The sequence below is a fragment of the Pundamilia nyererei genome, unplaced genomic scaffold (assembly GCF_000239375.1).
Source record: "Pundamilia nyererei isolate P.nyererei 1_Seehausen unplaced genomic scaffold, PunNye1.0 scaffold00103, whole genome shotgun sequence".
In the NCBI taxonomy this organism is placed as follows: domain Eukaryota; kingdom Metazoa; phylum Chordata; class Actinopteri; order Cichliformes; family Cichlidae; genus Pundamilia; species Pundamilia nyererei.
The window spans coordinates 2261284-2281537 of NW_005187504.1; the positions used below are offsets into that span (position 1 = coordinate 2261284).

The 20254-nt window shown below is 40.2% G+C and overlaps 1 protein-coding gene across 2 annotated transcripts in view; it reads right to left on the reverse strand.

The window, feature by feature from the left end:
* LOC102213406 (zinc finger E-box-binding homeobox 1-like) overlaps positions 1 to 20254 on the reverse strand; it is a 72737-nt gene that overhangs the window by 16878 nt on the left and 35605 nt on the right. For both annotated transcript variants that reach the window (XM_005740763.2, XM_005740764.2), the window contains exon 2: positions 8325 to 8510. In XM_005740763.2, the coding sequence (XP_005740820.1) occupies positions 8325 to 8510 (186 nt within the window). The remainder of the gene's footprint in view (positions 1 to 8324; positions 8511 to 20254) is intronic.

Genomic DNA, 20254 nt, shown 5'->3' on the forward strand with positions numbered 1-20254 from the left:
GGGGGAGTAGCGCACACTAATCTCTCACCAGAGGACCAATTCAACACCAGCTGCTCTCCGTTCTTTCTCCTTTCGCCTCAGACGGGGAGGAAAGAAAGGACTCAAAGTCAGACTATCCAAAAATATCACGCAAAGCCTTTGAAGGGTTCCCACCGTGGCCTTACAGCGCTGCAACATTTCATGACTTTTCCATGACTTCCCTCCAACACCGTCAGAGCTCCTCTGCACACACTAAATATGTAACTCCTTCCTGGTTTGTTAATGTTTTTCTAAAGGAGTGAACAGGCTGCTTTCTATCGCAGGTGCAGTTGAAAAATAACAAGTACTGCCGTGAAAGCACGAGTCAATTCAATTCGTTATATTATACATTTATATCAAGACCCCAAAGAACATACTACTACTACTACTACTACTATCACCACCTCTGCTGATGCTTTCCTTGTTTAAACTGTCAGGGTTTTGCAAACTGAGCATTTTTAAGATGTAAAATGTAATTGTTAATGGCACATTTATTCTATTTAAAAACTCTTCTTACTGTAAAGTCAAGAGAATTAGTGCATAACTACATATACAAGTTCACCATCCTACCTTATTACAACAAAAAGGCCCCTGACAGGACCGGTCAAAGGTGAAAAAAACAGAACATTCAGTCAATAAATGAAGTCTCTCTCTGCTCAGCGCTGCATATTTTTCTCACATTGCAATCTTTAATCAAAGTGTTTATCTAAAGCTATGAAAAAAGTTCGATTTTATTAAGAAAAGTGTACAAATCTAGGTATTTAAAAAAAGTCATTTTAGCTAACCAAACACACCTTTTTATTAGCAGAAATTAATAAATAAATGAAATCACTCTGATTGGCTGCCCTTTTCAAACAGAAGCTTTGAATACAAAGGTGCGTGCTGCTTCTGTGCTCACAGTCAAAGCTGGTGATCATGAACACATTTTTTTTTTAAAAAGAAAGAAACACAAATGTGTATGCCTGGAAATTTTAAAGTCAGGCCCAGTGCTAACAGTATCACATGTATTTCCATCATTATTCTCTGTAAAGCCCTCTAAAATACCAATCAAACCCTGCACTACTGTGAATATTTGATGCAGACCTGTTTAAATAAATATACAAGCTGCAGGTCAGGAGGTAGAGTGGGCTGTCTGAGTATATGTGTGACAGTTAGATAGACAGTGAACATTCAGCCCTGTATGAACGTGACTTGTAGTAGTATTTGAGTGGAAAACTGCTGTATAAGAACAGTCCAAACCTACTAAACTTTGCTATGTAGTCTGGGTGTACAATCATATGTACTATTCTGATGTCAGGCTAATAAGCGAATGTATTATTTCACCTGACGTGCTAGTTTATTGTGAGAATAAGGCTTAGAAGTTTTAGCTTATCCCAAAAAGTTGAGGTTTACTGAACAACAACAAGCGTAGGAAAACCTCCATGGATAATTAATAATATCCAAAGTCAGAGCACCACCTATCACTTCAAACACTGTGGGGAGGCTTTCCTACAATATCTGTAGTTGGATACTCAGCCGAAGAAGAAGGGAAACAAAAGCAAGAGAAAGCAAGACGAAAGCCTGGCAGAAAAATACAAAGAAATGAGAAGGGATCAGTGACTGCAGAAAAGTAGTGAGTACAGAGGAGAAAGGATAGAGCTGAGGGAGAGAAATAAAGCATGGTGTGAGCAGCACTCATGAGCACTGCTCACACCATGTAAGGCTTTATTCAGGAACAATGAAACAAGCCTTGAGAGCAATATCTCTGAGTGTCACATTCTCGCCGTCTCCATGGTTTTAGTATTTCCTGCTTGGCTGTAACTAACTGCTGTCGAGATGAAGGCAGATGCTTGCGTAGGCTGAGCTGTTTGAGAGGAATCGAGGATTAAAAGGGCATTGAGAATCGGCGTAAACACAAGCCAATCAACTTCGGCTGTTGAATGCAGAGTTGGTTCTGCTTCTGCTCGTTAAAGCTTGTGACACTTTTGCTGTTTTGTTTGGATCCTGAGGTGTGTTTTTGAAAGTGTGCGAGCACGGGTAAGCGCTGATCCTGCAAACTTACTTACTTCGGGGTATCTGGAGGTTTAAAGAGTTTTAAAGAGCTTTACCATGCTGCCTGAACGTGGAGTGGAAACCAATTAAAAAAATAAAATAAACACAAAGTCTCTAGAAAGTCTATTTCTGTCTGCGCTTCCTGCAGCTGGTGAAACTTCAGAACTTCGGAGTAGGAAGAAGGACGGCAGGAAGTTGATGGATGAGCAACTTTAGGTCCAAAACTGTTGACTGCATCAGATGTGAATCATCATGATATGACTAAACCTGTTCCGCGGTTCCCAGCGGACGTGCAGCGCACAAAAACCCTGTCTGCAAAGGGAAACAACAAGCAGTTCAGCTGACTCAACTCCACACAGTCACACACCATGTCAGCAGTGTTAATGAGGGAACTCATTAAGCTGTTATTTCACTAATATATAAACCAAATCTCTTGTTTTTATGTTGTTTGAATTATAGAAATAGCACCGTAGAACTGAAGCGATAAGCTGATTTTATAATATTCAATCAATTATTCATTTATGTAAATGGGAACAATATTTAAATTAGAATGAAGTGATTATATAATTTGGTCTTTCCTAATGAATATTAATGCAGCAAAGGGTCAACTGCAAGAGCCTACAGACAGAGCCTGTTAAAGTCTGACATGGGGAACGTGGCGTTGTTGCCTGCACACATTTGCTATGCATCTGCAAGCCACTTAGCAACCCACCACCATCGCAACTCTTCTTTTTATGCTGTATCTGACATGGTTAATGTCTGTTGTCACTAGTGTCATATCCTCTGTACTGTGCGGGTCTTGCTGATCTCTCCTTGCCTCATGCTGTCCTCGTATGCATGTGGAAGGAACAGATTCATACTTTAAAATATAATTAAGAAATAAAATTCTTCTTCCTTTACTCCAGCAGTCCTGACTGAAAGGTGTGACACATCAGCAGAAAGAACACTGAGATCCTGACTGTCTATTTAGCTTAAGCTAAATGTTGTCACTGACAAATCTAAGGCTAGTTCACACTGCAGGTCTTAATGCTCAAATCCGATTTTTTTGTCTGCTTGTTCACACTACAAGTAAAATGTGACAGCAAACGCGCTCTAGTGTGAACCCTCAAAGCGGCCCGCATGCGCAAAAGAAGACGTCACACACAACGCGCTCTGTTTCGACCCAGAACAAACAGTATTGTTTGACTGATGGCCTTAATATAAAGACTTGTTTCGGACTTTACGTTTCCCAATTTTGCTTTAAGTTATAAAGTTATTTTGTTATTTACAAATGGCCTAATAATGATCCTTATTGCTGTTTTAGAGAAGAGCGGTGCTTCAAAGGATAGTTGGAAATTTCTGTCAGAATCTGCCGATTATACAGTACAAATAAAATGTTCACATTTTGCATTGTCTTCCCAACAGTTTCACTGGATGACCAGGAAGCGTTCGCGATGTCTTCTCCGGCGCTGATAATTGCCGTCTGTCAGTGACGTAAAAGACGGATTTAATGCGACATGACCATTCAAACAGCAGTCATTTTCTGAAACATCAGATATGTATCAGATTCAGTACCACATACCAAAGTGATATTTGAAAATATCGGATTTGTACTGTTCAAACTGTCATACCATGATCGGGTATGGGTCGCATAGGGTCAAAAAAGTTGGATTTGATGCGCTTTCGCCTGCAGTGTGAACGTAGCCTAATATGTGAACATCACTAATATTTTGAGCCACCTTGAAACATGTTATTAGTATTTTAGCACTCTGCAGCATATCTGTTAACAACTCTTTTCCCCTCCAGTGGGCGGGGCTTTCACTTACACTACGTCTAGTGTTTATCTCATTTATAGACACACAGTGATGACAAGAAAGGATATTTAAAAAATGCTCTTTTTTACATTTTAATGTACATTTTGTCACCAGAAAGAAATTCAAGATGTTTCTGGCATGTCACCCGTCAGTGAGCACTTATTGTTTGGAGAACAGATAAGCAGTCAGACACCAGTCAGAGGAGAAAGATGACAAGGAATGATGATGAAGCTTGTCTCTGTGTTTTATCAAAGAAGAATAGAGAGGGAGAAATTCGATTCAGAGGGAGGAGAGAGTGGATGTGTTGGTGGATGTGTGTGTGTGTCATAGTTAGATTAGCCTTTAGGATGTGGTGTCATACAGGCTGACCTACAAGTGCGAGACAGAAAGAGCAGAACATCTGGCTGTGACGGGCAAACGGGCGTTCCCCGAGGCTTGGAGGAGGATGAACTAATCTGATCAAAGAGAGAGATGAGATGTACAGACAAATAGTCTTATACAACTGGGCTCTATCAGCAATATGGCTGTCTTTCTACATGTCACACTGCAAGATGGTGCTAATAAAATCTTGGGAGTACAACCTCAATATTGGAACAGATCAGATTGTGTGATGGATACCTAGTGGACACAGGCTCTGTGATTTAAAAAGGAAGGACAAACGCATGCAGATCTGCAACACAGGCTCATGCTGATTGGTTAGCTTGTACATGTGGGTTGTATACCGTCAGAAACAATGGTACCATAAAAATCCACCTATGTCCGTAAAGGTAAAATGAAATGTATCTCTCCAAGGCTAATTAAAAAACTGCAAGGTGTAACATTTAAGGTCTCTGCATGCAGTTACAGGTGCATATTTGCACCATTTCTATTTGATTTTTGTAATATACCATGTCTGTAATATACTTACATATCTATACTATTGCTAATATATATTGTAATATATCTATATCACTAAAGCACTTCTGGATGGATGCAAACTGCATTTCGTTGCCCTGTACCTGTGCATGTGCAATGACAATAAAGTTGAATTCTATTCTATTCTGATTTCAAGGTGCAGTCCAAGGAGACAGTCTGTTTTCAAGCAAAAAATACATGAATCTGCTCAGATTTCAAGATTTGATCACTTAAGCTAAAAAAAAAAGCATTAAATACACACTGACAGAATTTATTTTGCATCTGTCAAAATGAGATGGCACAAAGGTTAGTAAGTAAGGATCTTCTTTGTTAGTACTACTAGAAAATGGTTGAAAATGTGCCAGTACAGCTCCTTGTTTGTGCTGATGCTATTCTTGTAGGAATTGGAGACGATGTGTGGCTTGTAACAATCAGCAACACTTGGTCCCGGTGTGCCTGTGCTCCATAAAACACTTTTTTAGAGCTCAGTTGCTGTTCTGAGGGGTATTCTATGAACAAAGCTCAACACAACCAGGTTTTCTTACCCTTTGCCGGATTAAAAAACTTGAAACCCCAGTTGGAGATAATGGGTATGACGGTGGTGGTTATTAACGTCCTTTTCTAAACCGGACTTTCTGCCTCAGGCTCTGTGCGTGCTCACATAAAACGGGGCATTTCACAGGTCATATGATCCTTCTGCAAAAAAATATCCCCGAGTGCCACCAACTCCAATCAGAGACATTATCAGATCTATAAAGAAAATAAAAAACAGAAACAGAAAAACCCAACACAGTTCCAAACAACACAAGAGAATAATGCTGCAGGAAATTGTAATCTTGTGATTGAATGCACAGAGCGGTAAAGTTTATATTTTATATAGTTGCTTGTTGCTTTGAACTTCTGTTAGTTAATTACATTAAGATCCATACAAACACACATCACACTCCAGTCCAGTTGCTTTTCTTTCTAAGCTCCCTAGATTATTTTGGACAGTTAACCTGAAATTCTCACAACTCACTAGATGGGCCGTTAGACCTAAAAACCCTTGTAGGGGTTTTTTTTTTTAGGTGTTTTCCACATTTTAGATGCTAAAGCAAAGAACAAATTGATGTGCAAAGCTTGAAATACAGCAGACTTTCTTCAAGAAATGACTGGTTAAACATCTGAATACTCATCCCTAATATTATTACCACATTGGTTGGCTGCATGCCAAATATCCTTGGGCAAGAGACTACCCCATGTTTGCCTACTGGTGGTGGTCAGAGGGCCTGGTGGCGCCTCGCCTCTGTCAGTGCGCCCCAGGGCAGCTGTGGCTACAATGTAGCTTGCCATTGCCAGTGTGTGAATGTGTGTGTGAATGGGTGGATGACTGAATGTAGTGTAAAGCGCTTTGGGGTCCTTAAGGACTGAGTAAAGTGCTATACAAATGCAGGCCATTTACCATTTACAATTGATCTACTTGCAATCAACACCATTTATCAGCATAGCAAAACATTCTGAAAATCTCCGACTGGGTTAGAGTTTCCCTCTGAGTCTCACTTCACCAGCCGTCACTTTAATCTCAGCTGAAATCACATGTGAGCATCTACTGTGTTTACACTATGCGGCATGCCGTGTGTAAAGCAGCATATGGAAATGGTTACCACTTATCTCTTTTATACGTAACAAGTTAATAAGTGAAAATGTTAAAACGCAAAGGGTCAATCTTACAGAAGGTAAGGTAAGGTTACAGAAAAATGTAGGAATAAGATGTTGCTTTAAGTATTACTGGCACTGACAAAAATGTTCGAGCACAGAAGATGCAGCATAAACTGCATGTAAAGAACCACCCTTAGGCAGAGCATTGTATTATTAAAAGGAATCTTTGCCAGTTAGGGAGTAGATGGGATTTATTAAAGTTTGCTGGATGTGAGAACTGGAGATTATAGAGAGAAACCTCTGCAAGACTGCCGGCTAGATTAAGGATTAATGAGGGCGTTACAGAAACATGTCTATTCCTCAGACGAGCTTACTTCCCCTCCTTATTTATATATCTCTTTCCTCATTTGCATCCTCTCTCTCGCTGCTATAAATTCTTGGTTTCTGGTTACTCTTTACTACTCTTTACTTCTCTTCTGATCTGAAAAAGGCACACCACACTGAGCTGTGATCGTGTTCAGCTGACTCATGCCTCCAGATCTTACTCCCACCAGCACCGCATGCAGGTTGCTTGGTTCCTGTGTTCATGTGTGTGCCCCCTTCAGATCACTTAATTCAATAAAAGCACTACGTATGTGCTTAAGTTAGTACAGTTCTTCTCCACAATGATCCACAACAAAGTCAGTGAACATAACGCTACTGCTGCTCTGATTTGGATTTACTTGCTAACAGTTGGGTGGGTAATCTCCCCACCTGCGCTAATATACAGTATCTCCTGAAACACAGAAGCCAACACTTGATTACATAAATATGAGTACTGAGCGGACCCGTTGCTGTATTAATGCACCTTTTAAGCTTCACTTACAACAGCAATAAGGACAAATTACACATGCCAGCCCTAAGGACATTTTTGTGAAAAATACTGGCTGTTACCCTCCAGTGTGATAATTGACTTCAAGGCATTTGGGGTCAAGATTTGTTGATTCAATTCTGCAGAAAGGCTGCATGAATTACAGAGAATTATACTGAAACCACCATGAACTACTCTTACCAAGATACAGCTGAGTAAACGTCTAACGTATTTCCCGTGAAGTGCTACACATCTGTGTGGAAACAGCTTGTATAAGCCCGTGGGTGTAGCGAGCATCTCCTGGATGAGATGCTAAGAAAGCATGCCCAGGAAACTGTCCCAGATTAAAAGATAATAAGATCAGTCTTAAAGGCCTAGTCTTAAGATATATAAATATAAACAGAGAAATTATGAGAGAAAGAAATGCCAATCAGAGAGTGAACTGAAAAAAATGCAGTGACCAATGAAATAAAAGGTTTTTTAATGTATTATCTAAATTATCTAATCAGAGGTTTTTGAAGATTGGCTCCTAGAAACACTTTGGACCTGGTACCTGTGTTTAATCTCACCTACATACTAATAGTTTGTTTACTCTAGTCCGAATCAGTTTATAACTTTTTTCCAGCTTTTCCCCATCATTTGGCTTCTAAAACCCAAATAAACTCTAAGCAAACAAAAATGCGTCACTACAAACCACGTGAGAATGTTCAGTGCGCTCACTGGCCAGATGTGTCTGGGGTCAGAGCAACAAAAGTAAACAGAAATAAGGTGGAGAACTTATATTAATCTTAGAGCTATTTTAGCCCGTACAGATATATAATACCTTTCTGCATCGCAAAAAAACAAAGCATACAAAGCTACAGGAAGTTTTTTACCTTAAACTTGCGACGTACATGTGGTAGCTGGTTCAGATCACATTCACATTATTAAAGAACCGCTACACCTACATCCTCCGCCACATCCTCCAAAAGGTCTCGATGCAGTTGTTTTGGTCCGCACCCGAGTTTGATTCAAAGAAACGAAACACTGCAGGTGTGAAAACACCCTGAAAAGCACCTGTTGCTGTGCTAAACACACATTCCTCATGGCTCGTGCCTCACCTCCATTCCAGGACCCGTTGTGGGGTAATACTGTTACGGTGGCGTCATGGTCATGGCTGTCCAGCGATGTGGTTCCATCAGCATCTGTAACCTCAGGCTCCTGCAGGCTGTCCTCCTCCACAATGTGTAGCTTGTCCTCGTCATCGGAGTCTGAGCTGGCCTCCAAGCCATTGTTGAAGTTTGTCACTGCAAGGGAAAAAAAAAAAAAAGATTTAGTGTTTTGAAATGATCTAACCACTTGATAACCACATAAACAACTCGTTCTCAACCCCAGCACTGAAAAGCCAGCACCCTGTTGCTGTAATCAGTGTTTGATTCACATGTGGTGAACAGAATAAAGGCAATTAACTTCAGTGTGATTAGCATCTGAGCTGCATGGGGAAAAAGCCTCTATGTGCCCCCTTAATGTCTCCCATTCGTACATTTCACATCATAAAAGAAACTTCTTGAATTCAACTTATGCTTCTAGTTTGTGTGTAACAAAACAGAAAGTTGAAATGTATGTGTTGCAAAAATACATAACAGGCCATGCTGACGTTAAATCATCTACTTCATTTGTACTGCAAGCACCTGTGATCCTGTATATACATAATGCTGGGCTTACACTGCGATTTTTGGCCCATTTTGAGCCGATTTTTGAGTCGTGCGACCGTTTTGGCGATCGGCCCGATTTTGGCCTTCATCGTGCGTCGTGCATCGTGTAGTATACGTGGGGTAACGAGAAGCGATTAACACCTCACGACCAGCTCCCAATCATCAATCGCTTGGTCGCAGGGGATTTCAAACCCTCGCGACCGTCGTGAGGCTGTCAGCGCAGCTTCTCACACTGCGCACGCGCAAACACAAATGTCAGCGGACGCACAGTGTGAGCACAGTGTGAGCACTCAGGTCGCATCAGAGCATCGGGCCGTATAGTGTGAGACCCTGCATCGTGACCTACGAACTTCTAACCCCCGCGAGTCAATCGTGCAGTTTGAGCAGAAGCTGGCTAACGCGACTGAAAAAAAATCACACAGTGTATGCCCAGCTTAACCCTGCTATCCAGCAGGAAACGCATCACTCCCTGATATGAAACCCTGACTCTGCCTCTGAAGAATATGCTGTATTTTCTTGTGTGTTCACTCTTTTGTTTTTAGCATTTATTGAATTAGACACAAGGGAGGGAACAAGGGGGACTTGCATGCAGGAAACGGTCTGAGGCAAAATCAAACCCTGGCCCCTGCAGCCTCTCCGCCTCAGTGTATGTGGGTCACCTGCTCAACCAGGTAAGCTATAGCAGCACCTGACTTGTTTTTCCAGGAAAGCACTGACTTTAATATTTTGACCTTCAAGTTAAGCCTGTAAAATCTGTGAAACGCATTCATAAGTGAAATGACTCTGTGTGTGTGTGTGCGTGTGCGTGTGTGTGTGCGTGTGTGCGCGTGCGTGCGTGCGTGCGTGCGTGTGTGTATATGTGGACGGGTATTAACATCTTTGTGGGGACCAAAAATTGGAAGTTTACTATATTCGTGGGGACCGACAGGCCTCGTGAGGACAAAAATTCCGGTCCCCACAAGTTTGAAGGCATTTTTGAGGCTCAAAATGCGGTTTTAGTTACAATTAGGTTATGGTTAGGTTTAGGGTAAGGGTTAGGCATTCATTTTTGATGATTAGGGTTAGGGTAAGCGGCTAGGGAAAGCATTATGTCAATGAGATGTCCCCACACTGCTAACATAAAACACAATAAAATGTCAATGCCCACTGAATACAGAAAGAAATCCATTATTTTGAACATGTTTGTATTAAATGTGACAAAACAAATGTATCTTATTTGAGCCACAAATGTTGGTTTTAGTGCCTTCTCTCTGTGAACACTGCAAAAACCTTTTTAATAGACTATATTATCATATCTTAATCTTTAAATCCTGAAATCTGATCCTCAAAATCGTTGCTGCCCTAAAACCTGCATCAACAAAAATAAACCATTGACTTTATGCACGTGCAATTTTCATCTCCAAATACGAGGAGACGATATTAAAAAAGGACAAATGGCAGCCGAGGGTAAAAATAATCACTTGTTTACCAGCCTCTGAAAGCAAATCTATTTCACACTGCGCTGCAGTCACTGAGTTTGTCTGTAGGATACGACTTCTTAATGGAAGCTCGGTGTGAAAAATGGACCAACTGGACCGATCTGAATGAACTTAAGAGCGAGAAGTGTGCGGGGGGGATTTAGCACAAAGCTGTAGATGCTCGAGACACGGATGCATACAAGTAAGTGATGATGAGCAAAATATGCTGCAGTGGCTTTTTAACTGTCAGCATGAAAACACAAACGAGCGCGAGCGAGCACACGAGAGTGTGTATATAAGTGAATAAAACTGCGTGTAAGTGTGTGCGCTCCACAGGGAAGATGTACGTCTCTGCAGAGGTGCTGAAGACACCTAATGAGGAGAAGAGCTCGGGCTGTTTGTTCACAGGTGACAGGTGCACACACACACACATAAAAAATGCACGCACGTCTTCAACCACAAGACAAGCTCTACATGTATAGTTCAGGTTGTGCCGTTACCTCATACCTCTTTGCATGCAAACACTGCACACCAGATCACACACACCTACTGAAACCCACCTACATTTAGCCTATGACACCTACTGAGCTCACACACTTTATTTAAACACACAGAGACTCCAACACCACCCCTCAAGAAGTGAGGTGGTGCTTTCTGGAGACAATTCAGTCACTGCTCCAGGCAGACGAGCAGAGCTGTGAATGCAAAGCCCTGTCTGTGTGTTTATGGTGTGAGGTCGATGCCTGTCTGGATCGATGTAAGAGGCTGGAGAGTCATAAAAAACATTTGCTGGAGCTTCAGTTTATGATGTAACACCAACCAAATGATGGAAATACGAGTACTCGAAACATTTTAAAGGTTGGTGTTAGAAATCCTTGAATGTGTTTATGTTAAAAAGCAATACAGGAATAATTTTCATATGGCATCATGTATCTGTGATGAGCAGAGCAACAACAAAAATGAATAAATATCTCATCTGTACACTGTGATGAAGCTGGTGACCTCAACTATATCTGTAATTATTTAAATCTTCGCGTTAGTCTCCCAAACACTTAGTAAAAGATTTATAGACATATCTATCTGACCAATAGTCTAAAACCCCTTTAATAGCACCCATGTTTGGACTCATCATGCAAGCTGGAGTTTTGTATGTATACACGGATTTGTATCTTTGTTCAAAAAAGAGAAAAACCAAATGATCCAGTGATCTGCTATGAGCAAACACTCCAACAGCAGGGAGAAAAAAAAGCTCCTTTTAAACTAGGCTCAGGGAGGGCGGCCATCTGTCGCGACTGGTTATTCTGTGGGAAATGGCTTCTGGATAGTGAAAGCATCAAAGTGTGAAAGTGATCACTGTTAAAATTCATTGAAGCTGTTTATAAATAAACTGCAGTGCCCATTTCCTGTGTTAGACTTATCACTGAGTTTTTTTTTAGTGTTTGGGTGGTCAGTTAAGTTGTGTGTCACTATTGTGTAGCTATAGCAGTGTTGGGTAAGTTACTTTAAAAAAGTAATTCATTACTAATTACTTAGTCAATATTGTATTTAAAATACTTATCTAATTACTGTGTCAGAAAAGTAACTTAATTGGTAAATAAGTAATTTAACTAAATACTTCTTAAAATCCCTATAAACCTTGAGTGGGCAAACAATAGAAATTAAACTCTTTAAATAATAAATACATTTTTTTAAAGACGGAGACTCTACGCAGCAACAGTATATAAAACATGGACGTCGACCAATGGTTGAGGACTTGTGACAAGACGGTGGGGTGAAAAATGAAGTAAAAGACCAAAGCAAAAGCTTCATGGATATACCTCATACTGGACATGAGGGTATATTATTTGTGAGATAATGCAAGTAAAATGCTCCAAAAGGTACCAACAGCACAAATACATTTTTAATGCTGTTAAGGTGGACATTAGGAGTCTATCGGGACTGACTGGACCAGCCTCTAGTGGCCACTCAAGACACTGCAGTTATTAGCATGTCAATGCAGGTCTAGCTCTTTGGTCCTAAAAGATTTTTTTTTTATCGGTCGTCCAAGTTAAACAGACAAAACTGTTACCAAATTTAAAATTATTGATAAAAAAAATGTCGGTTTAGCTACTTGCTGTCTTGCTGCTCAGTCTTATAAAAATAATGCTTTCTTTCCTGACCTCAAACTCAGCAACTTTAAACACATTGTTGTCATTTAATCTAATCTTAGCATCAAAATATGATTAGTCTTATACAGTGTGACCAAAAACCTTAATGGTATTTTAGGTGAACCACTGTGGTTTGGCTAGATGCAGATTAATAATGTGTTTAAGTACCACACCGCAGGCATTCAGCGTAAACACACCACCGTAGGCAGCAAGTTCCTACATAAAAAGTCAACAAACTGTGTCTCTCTTCATTTAAACAAAAAGTCACATTATTAACCCGGCAGGCTTGTGACAGTTCCGATAATAGAAAGCACTTCTTCTTTCCTACACACCAGAGGCTGCCTGTTGCAAAATGGTTTGGAATTCTTAACAGAACTGGCTGGAGGGAAGCGCGAGCAGCTGAGCCCCTGATAAAACTGCTTAAGCATCACACACATAAATTCTTTTTTGCTGGATTTTAGTCAGCGCGTTGAATTTAACAGAATTAATCTTGAGAGCACGATAGTGAAGGTGACAAATCATGTGCATTAGCAGATGAAAATGTAGTTTCTTAAACTGCATTCCTAAATCTAACTCTGTACTTTGTTTCTGGTGTCTAGTTAGCATGCTAACTCAGTGATGAGCAATGCTAGGTCACAGTAAGGTTAAACCCCACGCAGGGCTCCTTCTGTGGCTCCATCGTGGCTATGTGTGCACCTCTGGGAGAATGTAATTCATTATTACTGCCAGCAGGGGAGCACTTGTGCTTGTTTAATGGTGACTGTTTCACAATCACCATTAAACAACAGAAATAGAAAACGGATGCAAATGAATGTAAATGAGATCCAGTGCACACTCTGTCAGATAAAGCTACACTGTCACAAGTCTGCAACACTCTCACAGTCAAGTGAGAGCGGTTTGAGGTGGGAGGGGATCAAATAAAATACAGCTGACAGAAAAGTCGAGTAGTTCTCAGTGCACATCCCTGATATGGAGAGGAGTGATCTTCTCCACGTTCATTTAATTGCACTGATAAAAATTTAAAAAAAAGAAAAACACCCTCTCTGTCAGGTACCGTCTCGAAGTGCTGCCGTAACAGACATGTCTCATTTCATGTAATTAAGGTACACTTTAATACACTTTTCCCTGTTTGCCCAAATAATTTTTGGGTATTTACCAAGACGAAATAAGAACACAACAAACTTTAAAGGAGGTACAACTCTGCACTGAGAAAGCTGAACTCAGCACCTTAAATCTGACTCCCCCCCCTTTCACCATGAGTTTAATCACAAACTCATCTGTTAAGCAGATAAGAGCATGATGTGTGTGGTTAAATATGATTAGTTTAAGGATTTGTGATGTGAGACGTTTACATCCTTATGCAATGTTGAAAGGCAGACCTGCCTTTCGCTGTGGTCCGACTATTGCTCTGAAGACACCTTAATGAAAACCTATAACCAAACAGCAGCTGAGCGGAGCACGCCCTGAATACAAATGATCCTGAGACTCATAATTCTTGCAGACCCTGTTCCTCCTCTGCTGTATTTTACATAGTTTTGTTACAAAGTCAACAGACAGGGGGCAGCACTGAGCAGAGCAGGACAGACAAAAACATAATAGGTAAGCCAGAGAGGGTTATTGTGTAGGAGAAAGAGAGAGACACAGAGACCTGTCCACATCATCATGACAATGCGTCAAGTGAACTGTTAATCCCCCATCTGGAGCTCTGTGAAGAGGAGAGGCCGGCTAAGAGAGGAAGAGAAAAGTCTAGACAAAAGCATTCCTCCCTTCCTGCCATCCATCTCTCTGATTAAATCTGTTTCATAACAGGCTCCTTCATTACTACTCCAAACTAATGTTTTTTTCTGATTTTTTTTCTGCCAGTTTGAGTTTAAAAACTAGCACAAAAATACATGCATTTTTCCTGCTTTCTTTCTGTTCATGATTGAAATCATTTTTCTTTATGAAAGGCCACATATTTTACTTAAAATATCAACTTTATGTACCATATGATTCAGCTTAGGTTAACATCAGTGAATTAATAAATAGGTAATAATACTGTGGAGAGCAAGTGCAAGGTTTTCATCCTTTCTCACCTTATTCAAGCACATTTTCTAAGCTTACACATTGTTGTAAGATATATATGAAACAGGTTAAGAGTCATATATTGATATTATGGCCTATATTCAATAACAGCAAGGGCTGCGTGCCACCACTGAATAAAAAGACCAGCTTTAATTTCAATAGCACTCTGCTGGCACACACAAAGATGCGGAAACAACATGTCACAGGTTGGAATTTACAATATCTTGGAATTTATGTTTGCAGTTTTAAATTATTTATCCATTTAATGAGGTATTCTCACTGAAATTTAAAAAAAACATCTTTGAAATAAGAATTGAACTAGTGGTTAAAAACATCAATAAATAATAGACTTTAAGAACAAACAGCTGCTCTAAGAAATCATTACTATAAATACACAATTTCCCTCACTGTCACCTCTGCAGCTACTGCCCTCTATACAAAGCCTTCTATTTATCGTTCAGCAACTGAAAAAATAGTAAATGAAAAATTTCTCCCAACATTTGCTTTACAGAAAACCATACGCAAAGCAAAAATCATCAACGGTTCACTGAGTGATCAGCAAGGCAACTGATTTCCTCAGTTTTAGCATCAGGCAGCCAAACCCACATCAAGACACGTGACCATGGAGAGGAAATCACGTTGGCACACCACAACATAACCCGAAGTGGACCACATGGTCTGGTATCTGGGTTAAAGGTCAGCTGCTGTGCAGGGACAGAAGGGGGGAGGGAGAGCAAAAGCTAGAAATAGATTACTATCAGTCTGCATATGTGATTTATCAGTACTATGCTATTTATCAGTACTATATAAGTATGTGCATGTATGTGAGGCTGTACTAACTAAGTTAAGTTGTTTAACAAGTCCTCTAATTAAATGATCCTTCCTGAAATAACTCTTGTAAGGACTTCTGATATGATAAATAGGGTCATTTCCACTGTAAATGTACAATCATGCCTGACTCATGTCTGAAGCTATTCTTCAGTTTCAGTTTCACTCAATTTATTTTCGTTTTCACTCGCTGTTTGGCTGGTATAAGTTTGATTACTAAGTTAGGATTAGAGAAAATTTACTCGAGTTCTACTGCAGGTGAAAATCCCTCCTTATGCTGTTAAACAACTATGAGAAATTCCCATTTTCTAGGTTACTAAAGTCTAAAGGTGATGACATCAGAGCTCATTGTACTTGCACGTATTCACACAGCCACTAGCTGTCAATTAACGCTAAAACTAAATTAGAGGTTGTAATAAAAGCTTGCTCGATTGACCTGTAAGGTCATTTTTCTAGGAGAAGGCTACTGTTACATACTACAATTCATTCTGAGGGGACGTGAATGTCTGTAAAAAACTTTGATCAGTTTCACTAAAACCACACACATCAACCTCATGATGATACTAGAGAAAAATCCAAAGGATCGTTTGTACAGAGGTTACCAGACACCATATCTTTATTGGTTTAAACGGTCACTGAAGCCCACAAAATCGCAGACCCCAAAACATTTGAGTCTGGAACAGTCATAAACTGACTGACCCACTCCGTCTTTAGATCTTCCCGTAGCTAAACAAATGAATCAATGTGTCTTGGCATATATTTAAGTTGAATACTAGTATATTACTCATTATTGTCAACACATGACTAAAGACTAAACACTCCAGCTGAGCAAGTACTACTGGGGATGAATGGGAAAAAAAATCACTTTTTAAAAAAGTCCCGACTAAAGAAAGATGTGTGAGCAAAACATCACACTGTGACAAAACCGCAGCTAGTTTGCTTGGTGGGTGTGTGTGCATGTGTGTGTGTGTATTGACCCAGTGCAGCTGTGCAGCTTGGGATCTTTGCCAAACCTCTAACAGACAATTACCCCACTGTGTGTGTGTGTGTGTGTGTGTGTGTGTGTGTGTGTGTGTGTGTGTGTGTGTGTGTGTGTGTGTGTGTGTGTGTGTGAGACAGCCAAAGAGGAGTGTACATCACTAAAGCTGCCTGTCTGCTACTAGATGTGACCAGACTTTAACATGGTGAGCAGCTGCAGAGAGAGGCAGCCCACTTAAAGGTGTAGTCACACATTTTCTTTCCTTTGTAGTCGACAACTATGGTAGTTTATGTGAGAGACAATCTATATTTAAACTCTAAATGACGATGACATAGAAGATACCTATATAAAATTATTTTTTTCCAATAAATACTCAGGGTTCATAATTTATAACATTCAGTGGCGTGTGTTGGAAAGCTGCAACATGCAGCTGGCCTGCCAAGATCCTAGCATGCACACCTATCTTGTCATCTCTGTTATTTTATCTCCACAGCAATGCTAGTCATTCATAATGAGAAGCTCAACAGTATCCTCCAGCTCACCACAACAAAAAGGAAACACGCCTTGGTGCACTATTCAGGCGTTGCTGTTGATAAATTACTTACTGAATTAAGTTCTTGAGGCAGCAACAAATTAGCAAATGCAAATACGAAAATCAGGCAAAACCCCCCAAAAATGACAGCCCACAAATCGTGATGGACCAGACTGTAATCTGATAGCTGATTATTTTTTGTCCAATCATCCGACCCCTGCTATAAAAGATTAGACCGCATAACAGATGCACGTAGCTATCATGAAATCATCCGCTGCTTTCTGAAATCCTGTTCTGAAGCCTCGAGATGAGCGATTCTGCCGCTGCCATCTTGGTTGCAAAAGAACGGCTATGACAATAAGGGGCAGGTCTGACATTCAAGAGTTGCTAGCCAATGAAAGTACCACAGATAATCCTCCTGTTTGAAACAGAGTCAAACGGCCAAGACTTTTTTTATTCAGTAGAATTCAAAACAAGTATCTGAGCTCAGCAGAAAAGTGTTCACAGAGGTGAAGCCACAAAGCTGTTTTCCCACAGACTTCTATAGGACTCCAAGTACTACTTTGTTTCTACAAATCCTGGTATTTGAGCAGCAAGTTTGCTCAGAGTACAGGTTTCTGGCATGGTTACACTTAACTTCCAAGATGCACGAAGAGGAACATAAAATCTAGACAGACTGAAGCTCCAGCAACACTTCTAGCATAAGGAACAACTTTTATTGCTTGACCAAGCAGTAAAAGTTGCCATTTTTGGACTGCTGGTAGAATAAACCAAGCTAAGCTTTGGGCTAACTGCCAATATTTCACTTTATTTTGCAACAATTTATAGCCATAACATTTCAGCAATGGAATCTGCAGCAAAGGAAAGACTGAATAGAAGAAAAAAAATGCTACTTGTATCATTTATAAGGTACCATTTCTATAAATCCCATCAACTCTTGCTGAAAAGAGGTTGTTATTTTCCTGACATTGTTTACTGAAAAGAATGAACATGAAGTGATTTGTCTGGTTTTCAGCATGCTGCATGCCTATAAGGGCTTTCCAGGCTACAAAGTGGTTATAGCAAAGTCAAAACAGTCATCACTTTATGACTGGAAGTAGTTAACTATGTAGCACTGAGTCATGTTCCTGAAGTTTCTGTTAAAGACAGGCATCATGAGGTAAGACTGTGGCTGCGTCATCGACACAGACAGATGGAGGTGAGGTGCGGTCGCTTATTTCCCTGGCACACAACGGCGAGTTTCCATGCCCACCTTGCTTTAACACAGCTGACAACCTCTGGACAAGCATGCGCTGTACAACTCTAAACGCAGCAGCTCCACACACATACTCAGGAAAGCCCCTCTGGCTCCAGCCAGCAATGTAAGTCACAAGCCAGGGACTCTCCCACCCTCCTCCCCCCAAAAGAGATAGAGCATCTGCCACGTGTATGTTCGTATATGTGTGTTTATTACTGTGACAGAGAGAGGGAGGCAATCTTTAAGGGCTTGGGTGTGATTAATAACCATCCAGTGAATCTCTATAAGTCACTGAGGGCTAACCTGCATTGAGAACTGTGCATGAGAACGTCTATGTGTGTGTCCACAGAGTAATCAGGACTGTCCAGCTGCTTCCTGCACTGCCCAGGTGCTCAAGCAGACCTTTTTCTCTTTCTTTGAAGGGTTGGTTCCTCAGTAAGCACGAAGTAAAGAAAAGCTGCATGACCTCTGTATTCTGTACAAGGCCTACAGCTTACACAGAGAGAACAGCCTGGGACTTTAAATGGGATATAGGCTGAGCTCATATTTAGAAGGCTTGACTAGTTTTGGTAAACGGCTACTTTTCTGACACTGTGTCCTAAATCTAATTTCACACTGAACCAAATAAGTCATGTGCACTATCTTCCTTTAACATATCCATAAAATGACATTTGCATGATTCTGAATTCTCAATTTACTACTTACTATTGTATAAACTATTGCATATCTATTACATGTGCTTTCAGTCTTTATGATAAGCTAAAGTAATGATGGCTGGGCTCTGTATAGCATGGCATCTTCTAACCAAGTGGTTCTCAAACTTTTTCTAGCATTCTCCATTTCAGAAGCCAAAAAAGTTCAGTGTGACTCAATCTCAAGTGGGTTGTACCAGTAAAACTATTGCGTAACCTACAAGAAAAAGACTTCTACATGTTCCATAAAATACAAGTAAATGAAAAAAATATTTACATATCTTCAGAGAACAAAACAGATGATCACCAGCCTCAACTTAATTGAAAATTAAATCAGTCTTCTGTCATTGCAAAAACTTTTACTGAAGATCACATCAGCCTATCCTCTCTATTTTGGTGTGGTATGGCAGATTATTGATTATGTCTTTGTTAAGATTCATGCTCTACAAACACTCTCCATTCTTGATGATATATCATGAACTTGCAACACAATTATGGTTTATGGTGACATATGTCCAAAATAATACCCTCTTTCTCTGCACAATCCACAAACCATCCAGTAAACCTGAGTGAACAACTTAGAGGGTTGTTTCTGGCCTGTGTAGGGACGTGCGACACCCCAACTTAAAAAGTATATGCTAGAAAATGCTAGCATCTTCTCAGGACCCTAATGCTAAGTCCTTACAATATAACAGAGAAAAAGACCTATGATTCAGGTTGTGCGTGCTGTTGGCAAAAGCTGTAGTTAACGTCATATAAAGTGCAGTAAATGGAAAACAGCTAAATCAAATCAGTATTTGATGTGACCTTCCTTCACCTTGGAAATAGCACTAGCTCTCTCTAGTACACTTTTCAAGATATCTGACCAGTAGAGAAAGAAATGTTTCTGCAACAGTACAAATCTGGTTTGTAACATATATAATCAAAACCTCAAAATTAATTTCAGTATTTAATGACGGACACAATATCTCGCCACAGACCAGACAACTTAATGAATGCATAAAAAAGGAAAGTACCAGTTTTTATCTATTATTTACCATTACAGTCTTAGCAGGTTACTGAAAATGTTCAGAGAGTGAGGGAGTGAGAGTTGACTACCTGATCTACCTCTTCTTGTCTTTCTGAGTGAGAGAATCATCACGAATCTAGGTTAGTCCCACTGAGATCAAAGATCCTCTTTACAAGGTAGACCTTTTAGCACAGCTCTGTGAGTGTGAAGTGTGAGCGATTGATTTTAAAAGTTTCATTGCACTCTGGAGGCAAAGGAAAATCTATGAGAAATTCGCATTTCAGTGTCAAAGCAGAGGTCTAAAGCACGTAGAAATGCTTTGGTTGTGTGGCTATGAGATTCTGTTTTAGAACGTTTGAGGAAATTAGGATGCGTTAAGGAGATTTAATCC